This window comes from Tachypleus tridentatus, chromosome 1 (assembly GCF_004210375.1).
Source record: "Tachypleus tridentatus isolate NWPU-2018 chromosome 1, ASM421037v1, whole genome shotgun sequence".
Classification (NCBI taxonomy): domain Eukaryota; kingdom Metazoa; phylum Arthropoda; class Merostomata; order Xiphosura; family Limulidae; genus Tachypleus; species Tachypleus tridentatus.
The window spans coordinates 168,582,665-168,592,753 of record NC_134825.1 but is presented as its reverse complement, the minus strand read 5'-3'; the positions used below and the strand labels follow the sequence as shown (position 1 = coordinate 168,592,753).

At 34.4% G+C, this 10,089-nt stretch overlaps 1 protein-coding gene across 4 annotated transcripts; it reads left to right on the top strand.

Moving 5' to 3' along the window:
* The first annotated feature begins 247 nt into the window (after positions 1-247).
* Positions 248-8,880, top strand: LOC143230093 (peptidylglycine alpha-hydroxylating monooxygenase-like). 4 transcript variants are annotated; one of them, XM_076463143.1, is made up of 4 exons: positions 248-1,114; positions 3,494-3,721; positions 8,175-8,261; positions 8,778-8,880. In XM_076463143.1, exons 1-2 carry the CDS (start codon positions 1,007-1,009, stop codon positions 3,608-3,610), a joined length of 225 nt encoding a protein of 74 aa, XP_076319258.1. In that variant the 5' UTR covers positions 248-1,006; the 3' UTR covers positions 3,611-3,721; positions 8,175-8,261; positions 8,778-8,880. The 4 variants fall into 4 exon arrangements, 2 of the variants coding, with proteins under 2 accessions (XP_076319258.1, XP_076319251.1); XR_013016239.1 differs by lacking the exon at positions 248-1,114 and adding an exon at positions 2,616-2,731; XM_076463136.1 differs by lacking the exon at positions 248-1,114 and adding an exon at positions 2,747-2,878.
* The last annotated feature ends 1,209 nt before the right edge of the window (positions 8,881-10,089 follow it).

Sequence of the window (10,089 nt, the reverse complement as noted above, 5' to 3'; positions counted from 1 at the left end):
TTTTCTTCTTTTTACGAATACTAAAGTATTCAGCTAAATTCAGCTAAATAGATATTTTTCAAATCTTAATTTACTTCACTGCGCGAGAGAAAGTCAGCTTAAAAGTTGAGTAAGGATATAGAATTCTGTTGTCAAGGGTTCTACCTGTAGTTAGTTGCTAAGTGAATTATATTGTTGAACGTATTAAGTGAAATATTATTTCGGATTACGAGTCGAAGTGACCAGATAATTTTTTATATGTGTCGTTGTTCTTTGTGTGTTGATATTTACTGCACTCATTGTCACATGTTGAAATATGCTAGTGACGATTTAAGGTTTACGAAACTGTTTTGTCGTAAGTCCGGAAATAATTTATTAAATTTAAAATATGTAAATTTCTAATACACACACACACACACACACTAAAGATACCTTATACGTTTATATAATAAATTGTAATTTTAATGAAGCTGTTTCTTCAGTCTAGGTACCGGCATGTCCAAGTGGTTAGGACACTTGACTGATAATCTGAGGGCCATGGGTTTGAATCGCTGTCAAACATGCGTGCCCATTCAGTCTTGGGGGAGTAAAAACGTGATGGTTATTCCTATGATTCATTGATAAAAGAGTGGCCTAATAGTTGGCAGTGGGTGGTGATGACCAGCTGCTAAATTTGGGAGGGTTAAAACAGATAACCCTTGCGTAGCTTTGTGGAAAATAAAAACAATCGTCAGTCTACTAACAAGAGCAGTAATAATGGAAAAGAAACCTCTTTACGGGTGTGAATTTCGAAACCTGTTGCTGACGTACGGTGTCCTTGGTAACACAGCACGAATATCAAACTAAATTACTCCCATTTCCCGTCCTTCACGAAAATAGACTCAGCGACACTTGAAGGGTAGTAAAGAAACATGTTTAATAAATATTTCGGAAAAAATTATCCAATGCTCAGTTCTGCGGAATCTTTGCTGGCTTCAAGATAAGCTGGGGGCGAAGAGAGGCATTTAATGCTGAAATTCTGGATTCGATGCCTTCTGTGCTTCCAGCGACACTAGGACAAGCGCAGTCTCTTCACAACGAAATGTGTTTTAATAATGGCTCCAACACGTGGGTGTTGGATGAAACATCAATCAAGGTATATATTGAAGAAAAGTTTTGAAGGTTATGCAAGGCTGTTTCATTTATAGGAGTGTTAATAAATATAGAAGAAACTAATTCTAGACTGACCAGAGAATGTTTGTACAGGGAAGGGTTGTGACAAATTTTATATTCATATAGTCTAACAAGTTTGTTTGTTTTGAATTTCATGCAAAACTACGCGAGGGTTATCTGTGCTAGCCAACCCTAATTTAGCAGTGTAAGCTAAATGTAATGTGTAGCTTTGTGCTTAACAACAGATAATTAAACTTTTATTAATATAGTAATGTCCCTCAGGGGGTCATTGTTTTTGGACTTGTTTTTCTCTTTGTTTTTAATATAATAGTAATGATATTGACAGGGGCATCGTTAGTAAGTTAATTAAGTTCTTAGGTGTCAATATATGTATTGAAGATGTTGATGCACTATAGAATGACTTGAATCAGGTTGCAGGTTGGTCAAATATCTGGTTGTTGATCTAAATTATTGTAAGTGCAATTTAATGTGTTTGAACAATCATGGCTGGAACCGTCTGTTTGATATAGAGGGGAGCCTATCGGATGATGCAGCTCAACAAAAGGATATTGGATACAATTATCTTAAGAAACACATTTTGGGTGTGCTTATGGAGTTATTCATTACATGTCCAAAGAGGCCACTATCTATATGTAAATCCTCACTTGGTTTTAATCTTTCTGTATAAGAAAGGAAAGTGTTCAGAGGTAGGTTACTACAACGATTCTGGGAATAGAAGAATCGTGGCATTAGGATAGGTTAAGATATCCTAAGTTGTTTTATCTTAAGATAAAAAGGGTTAGAAAGATTTGTATTGAGGTGTACAAGATTATGTTAGAGACCAGCAAGATATAAGTCTTTGATTTATTTGTCTTCACTTTTGAAGATAAGTGGAGAGGACACAAGTTCGTGACTTGAAAAAGACTAGACTCCCAGTTAGGACTGGTTTTGTTGCTAATCGGATGATTGGCTTATGGTCTGAGTTACCTGGAGGACAAAATTTACAAAGGAGAAAATTTCAAAAGTTTCCTTTTGTTATGGGTGCGTGGGCAGTGAAAGACCAAATGGTCACTTGATGTCCGGATAAAAACATTTATCAAACCGATTGGGGAACTGATCAGTTTTGTTTCTAATCATGGCAATCCTGTTTATAACAAAATAGCAATGTAATTATTGCTTTCTTTGGCAGTTGAACAAAATTTTATTATTATTAATAATAAATAAATAAATTATCATTTATCTTTTGTTTTGGTTTGTTTTTAATTTCACAGAAAGCTACACGAGGGCTATCTGCACTAGCCATCTCTTAATTTTGCAATGTAAGACTAGAGGGAAGGCAGCTAGTCATCACCACCCACTGCCAACTCGTGGGCTACTCTTTTACCAACGAATAGTGGGATTGACTGTAACATTATAATGCCTCCATGGCTGAAAGGGCAAGCATATTTGGTGCAGCAGGTTCGTGCCCTGACCCTTGGATTACAGAATCGAGTGCCTTAATCTCCTGGTCGTGCCGGGCCATTATCCTTTGAAGTGATTGCTCTTTTCAGACTCAAAGTATAGAGGAAAGAAAACCATTCACCTCAATTTTATTTTGGTGGTGAGTTAGAATACTGATACAGGTTGATTTTGATTTACATGGCTCTTAGTTTTAATGTAATATATATATTTATTTACCTTTACATTTAGAAAGACTCCTATCTTTGTACGGCATTTCAAATGCCCATAAGTTTCAGCACCTACATAGGTAAGTTTATTTTTAACTATGTTAAAAAAAAACTGAAAGAAAAACACAACTACTGGTTGTTAAGCAGTAATCCTGAATGCTTATACATCTAAAGTTTTGGGTTCAATCCCTGCATTGAATGTCGTAATGATGAGCTGTTGTGCAGCTGTTCTCTTTAATAAAAAAAATGTTACTAACATAATTCCGAATACCTGATGATAATAGTGATATAAATTACCCATTTTATTTTAAATGATACATGAAACATTGTAAAATATTTTTATCAGTAAATGAGCTGTAGCAAACACTAAAGAAAAACTGTAATACTAATAAGATTTAATCATGAGATATCGGAATTTTGTTGGAGTATTACTAGTGCACTTAGTTGCACTATTCCATTATTATGTTAATGTTAATTGTATTCAATGAGGGGGAAATACTTCAAAGCAGTGTCATATAACATTGAAATATTCAGAAAAATTAAATAACAATAATACATGTGTGATATGTGTAAACATTTTTATTCATAATTCAGTAATACCAAGAATAGGTAATATTGTAATAAAAAAGCATCACATTAACAAAATTAATAATTGTTTGTCTTCCGATATACGCTCAATTTCTTAACCATTTCAGTGGAGTTTGAACCCAATGCCACCATGCACACTGCTCATCGTATCCTACTATTTGGATGCTCCGTCGTGGGATATCGAGAACGAGACACTACTCGTGCTGTTTGGGACTGTGGTGTGATGGGTGGAGTTAGGCGTGGATCCCAATATCACCGTGATCCTGTATGTTTTGAAGGTTCTCACATTATTTACACATTGGCAAGAGATGCTCCAAAACTAACGTTACCATAAGGTGAGAAGTCGATTTTGGTACATTCTGTATTTATGATAAGGTTGTAGGGACCAGCTAACGATTGTTCTCATGGTTAGTAACTTGTACAATCGAACACTTCAATCCTAGAACAATTTTCTGTTTTTTATATTTCCAGATGACAATTAGTAATTTATATCTACAATTATACATCTAAATCTCATCCATTGAGCCTTGAATCTGCTAACACTGTGATTTCTTGAAGTGGATGATATAAGCTAGTTAGTAATTAGTATCCAGCAAGAATAGTTTAAAAAAAAAAGTAGCTAATTAATAATTAGATTCTAATTTTGATGTTTCTTTGCTAGAAAGAACTTGTCATAACATATAGAAATTTCATGAAAATGAAAGCTTTTGTAGAAGAAAGAAGTAATGATATGAGATTTCCAGAATTAAACTTCATAGTTCAGCTAATGAGCTAAATAATAGGAGTTGCTGCAGCTATTCCTCAGTGATAAAATTAGTAAGTTAGTCGGTGGAATATTTGTTGTGCCAGCTGTTGATCGATTAGCAAGGATATTCTGCAAGTGAGATTATTTATGAGTTAAGAGTACATTAGTTTCGTAAGGTGTGAGAGAATGTTATTTATGATGTTACACACACCAGTGAACGTAGTTTACGTCAAGCGTTATTGATTAAATAAATTAATTCTCTGGTGTTATGTGGACTAAACTTTGCACAATTTTTATCAAATAATTCGAAAGAATTAATCAAATGATAGGATGTTGATTATATCACTGGTGCCAGAAGTTGAATTATTTTGGTGAAAATAAACTAGAAGTTTGAGTAAATTTCAAGATGACAACAAAAACAAGAAGCAAGATCATAACTGTTGAAAGAAAAACAAATAGAGAGAAACAGAATTTGAAAAAGGAAACAAATTAAAACAAGATTGTTTTGTTTCTGAATTTTGTGCAAAGCTACATGAGGGCTATCTGCACTAGTCATCCCTAGTTTAGAAGTGTAAGACAAGAGGGAAGGTCAGCTAGTCATCACAACCCACCACCAACTCTAGGGCTACATGAGGGCTATCTGCACTAGTCATCCCTAGTTTAGCAGTGTACGACTAGAAGGAAGGCAGCTAGTCATCACAACCCACCACCAACTCTAGGGCTACATGAGGGCTATCTGCACTAGTCATCCCTTGTTTTAGCAGTGTAAGACTAGAAGGAAGGCAGCTAGTCATCACAACCCACCACCAACTCTAGGGCTACACGAGGACTATCTGCTCTAGTCATCCATTGTTTAGAAGTGTAAGACAAGAGGGAAGGCAGCTAGTCATCACAACCCACCACCAACTCTAGGGCTACCTGAGGGCTACCTGCACTAGTCATCCCTAGTTTAGCAGTGTACGACTAGAAGGAAGGCAGCTTGTCATCATATCCCACCACCAACTCTATTGCTGCACAAGGACTATCTGCTCTAGTCATCCCTAGTTTAGCAGTGTAAGACTAGAAGGAAGGCAGCTAGTCATCACAATCCACCACCAACTCTAGGGCTACACGAGGACTATCTACTCTAGTCATCCCTAGTTTAGAAGCGTAAGACAAGAGGGAAGGGAGGTAGTCATCACAACCCACCACCAACTCTAGGGCTACATGAGGGCTATCTGCACTAGTCATCCCCAGTTTAGCAGTGTGAGACTAGAAGGAAGGCAGCTAATCATCACCACCAACTCTAGGGCGACTCTTTTACCAAAGAGTAATGGGATTGATCGTCACATTATAACCTTCTTTTAAAACAAGATCAAGAAGAAATAAAATACACAAATAAAAGAATACCAGGAAGATATTTATTGAAATTTAAAAGAAGTTCAGGAGGTGAGAGATGGAAATTTCAGAGAAGAATTAAAAGGCAAAGAAATAATTTGTAAATACGAAGCAAAAAATAAATCTTATTGAATACTCGATCAATGAAGGTGTTGGAGATGTATAGTGGGATTATAAGGAGATTAAAGAAATACTAAAAGGATGTAAAGACAGAATTAAAAAGTAGAAAAGTAAATGAACAAAGTCAAAAGTAAAGTACAAACCATCTATAATGTGTAGAAAAATTATAAGAAGATCACTGAGGTAGAAATGAACATTAATGACAGAATGAAACATGTGGAAAATGAGTTGATAAATGCAAAAATCAAACTAGCCACACCTCTTTTCTTTTTTTTTTACATCTCCATAAAATTCAACATAAAACACTAATTTACTATCTCGTATAGAATAGAAACTCCTACTTTTTGTACTCCTGTTTCTGCTATTGCTGTATAATCTTTGGCTAAAGAACCTTCTTGGAATACAACTGCCGTGACAATATTAAAATAAGTTCCACAATTTTTTCGGTCATTTTTACAACATCATTCACTTGAACACCAATGAATTATAATGTAAAAATACCATGGGAGGCAGATTAAACTTAGACCATAATAATGTAGAGTCAACAGGTAAAATGGTGAACAATAAGTTATTATTTTTGCCAACTCTTTGAAAGGACCAGATTTAGCAACATTAAACAACCTTCCACCTGAAAGTCACAACAACTATCAAGTACTGGTAACTGCCTTATCCAACAGGTGCCTGAGGAAGTATTCAAAAGCAAAGATCAGAATAGAGAGGAGAGAACAGATCCCAGGTGAACTTGTGGAAAGGCTTTCTTAGTTATCTTAACCAGGTGCTTTACATGAAATGGTGGATCCACTCGCACATGACTGATTAATATATGCAGTAAGAGGTAAGGATATGCAAGTCAGTTTAAAGCAAAGCAGGTGTTTATTGTTAAAAGAAGATTTTCAGTTGGTGGTGGAACTTAATCAATTAAAGATCTCATTTAAAAGTACAATGTCATCAGATCATGTAGTATTGAAATATAACTTTTTTTACAATAGTCTAGAAAATCTGAAAGGACTAATTAGACAATTAGTTACATATAAGAGAGGAAATAAACCAGAGCAGGTGTCACTCGAATGGACATACTGTAAAGAACTGCAGGCAAAAGCTTCTAATAGTTGATATCAATAAAATATAATTATTATAAATGATGGTAACATGGCCATTACAGCTGAGGCTGTAAAGAATTGGTAGCTGTTGATACTTAAAGAAGAAAATACCCTAAGGATGAATCTTTGATCCTAACAAGATAAAAAAACAACATAAAAAAGCTGTTAACATATTGAAAAACAGGAAGTAGCTGGAATTGTGGGGCAGAGTTCAGCTGAGAACACTGCATCTGCTCCATATGATGTAAGAAATTCATTATTTAACAAAACCACTCTATAAGTCCAATGGTTTATTGATGGGAAGCCTTGCAATATGTTGTTTAACACTGGTTTTACAGCTGCACTTATTCAAGTAGTCACAAATGCCAAGAAGTAAAAAGTTGAAACTTACCTTCACTGCAGAATGATTTTCTACACTGCATGATATGTGGATAATTTACTTTGCAAATGAGTGCATACTTGGAGCTGACTTCTTGTAGAGACATGGATTGAAGGCTAAGCTAATTTCAAATGGCTTTGCAGACTATGACCAGGAAATCCCTGTGCATTACATGGCAATTACTATGCCAGAGATTGAAATTTTGGTAACAATGAGAGAGGCAGTTGTTGTACCATGAAGAAGTGAAATGTTCATACCAGTATTTTCATAAATACATTTACATCTGTTGACTAATCAATAGAGTACAGTAGAACCAAACACTTCAGCATGTCCCAGAGGATTATTGGCTGAAAGATCTCTCACTGATCTGTAGAAAAGATGTCACCATTATTGTAATAAACACAACAAATCATGAAATTCAAGTCAACTCTGGAGAAGACAGAGTAAGATGTGAGGATGTACTGGAAGTATTCTGTATCAAAGAACATCAGTAGTTACTTTTGAGGGAAGCTGCAGAAGTCTAATCTGATGAAGAGGAACCCATTTTTCAGAAGATAAAGTATGGAAACATTGTGAATGGAAGAAATATGTATTATGTTTTGACAAGTTTGTGTCATGATCAGGAAGCTGATGATGCCTGAAGCTTCTCCATATATTGTATATTTATAACAAAGTTTATTTCACTTCCCATTCAAGCTGTTTCCATACTTTATTTTGATGGAGTGTAACCTCTCTGAACTGCCTGGAATGTCTTATCATCTTAATGACAGAACCTCACGTGGGAAGACATTTGAAAATGCTTACAGGGAAACTAAGGAAATTTCTGGATTGGTCAAATAAAGATAATCTCAGGCTAAATTCCAAGAAGTGTGAATTGTCCCTTCAATATTTGAGTTTAATGGAACATACAATCATCATACAGACCAATTTGAGATTGAATATGTTCAGGTTTGTGAGCACATTGAAGAAAGAAAATATATTTGTTTATTTGTGATGCATACGACATGTTTTAGCCAATCTTGACCATCCAGCATTGCTTCTTCTTATGTCTGTTGTACGTTTTTCAGGTGTTGGCTTCGAAGTGGGAGGAAGAGACTCAGGAATTAATTACTTATTATTGCAGGTACATTATGCCAATGTGGACAAGTTTATTGGTAAGTGTATTTTGTTTGTATTTAACAATTATTATAAAACTATTTATGCTGAATTTGCAGTAAATGTATTTACTGATTAGCTGAGACCGGTTGATACAAGACACATGTTGAATGACAAAAAAGTAAACTTCAAACCATTATAGCAACAGCTATGCAAACTGAGAAACACGTTAAGTTATTTTGTTTGATGAACTAATTGTAAACTAGACTGTGACGGAAGCAAAATTCCAATAGAAAAGTTTACACACAAAAATGCTTTTCTGTATTGGTTGGTGTCATGAAATATAACCAGTGTATAGACGTATAGGCTGTTACGTGTAACATATTAATTTGACACAATAATGTTAAACAGTAAACAACTTTAATGTACGTTACACTCCATATTTGATTATTTCTGAAGCTTTATTACTCCTTATGAAAAGAGAAGTAAACTGAGCAAGCACGCTCTTTTGAAACTGTTTTCTTATTGGCTAATTTTCCTGCTGAATCTACAAACCTTCTGCTCTTTTTCTCCAGCTGGTGAAACTGACAACTCTGGAATTATCTTAACAGTGGTTCCTGGGATTTCTAGCAGGTAAACTAAACATTTTTTTAACACACATACACATGTCTATGAGTGTATCCGTACTAATATTCACTGGTTACAGCATTTAACTTTTAAGCAGAAATGAGCCACATGGTTAAATGTAATCAATGTAAAATGTAATTTAACTGTAACACACAACCAAACTGAAACTGATCATTTGTTTTTTTTATTGGCTTTTTAAAAGAATGATTACAAATACTTGTGTTTATTTCATCCATTGCTTCAAACATCATGGTTTTTATCTGATGTCTACAAACACAATTTATTGATTTAACAGAAAATTTTAAATGTTTTTATCAGCAACATAAATATTTTTTATGTAAATATAAATGTATTTATAAATACATATGATATTATTTTTGATGGTTGTTTCATCATTATTATTGCAATACAAATACAAGCTCATAAATATTGGTGAAGTTCCAGTTATTATACAGGATGAAATGTAACATTAATTATTATATCACATTTAATAGTGACCAAAAGGACTGGAGTGCTGCTACTGGGAACTGATGGGAGAATTCCAGCTCATAAAGAGGGTAAGTACAAAAATAATATACAAACACTGAACCTTGACAAAGTGTTCTAGAACTCAGGGTCATAATTTGCATAGAAAATGATACAATAACTACATGGCAGTGCATTTTGTAACACCATATCTTTTGGTCTATATTTTAATCTTAAAAGAGCTTGAATTTTATTAGATTTATTTCCAATATTTATTCATTTGTAACAGTTTTACCCAAAACAGATGGTCACCTGGTGAAGTAATTCTTGATGACAAGAAACCTACTTGAAATAAAAATGTATCTCAGAATGACTGGTATGGGTATTAACATTTTTTATTGATAAGGAGAGAACAACATTTCGACCTTCCTAGGTCATCTTCAGGTTTCTTAGCCAGCCATTCTGAGATACAAAAATGTCACCTGTTCCATTTAGAACTTGTGATGTAGTCTAAGTTTCTTTAGTTATTAAATTCACAGGATAATTATAAAGGTGATTACACTGTGTAACAAAATTTTTTACTTTTTTTATTGTTAGTGGGCATAAAGTGTTATTTCCCAATTGCTTATGCCTAAAGTAAATGGAAAAGACCTATTTTTCTCTTTAAAACTTTACTTTTGTGACCTGGGTAATGAAATTTTCAAATTTACCCATTTTCTGGAACATTCAGGTAGATTCAGTGCTGAGTAGCTGATAGAGAATTTTCTTGAACTTTCTAGAATGTTGTAGAAACCT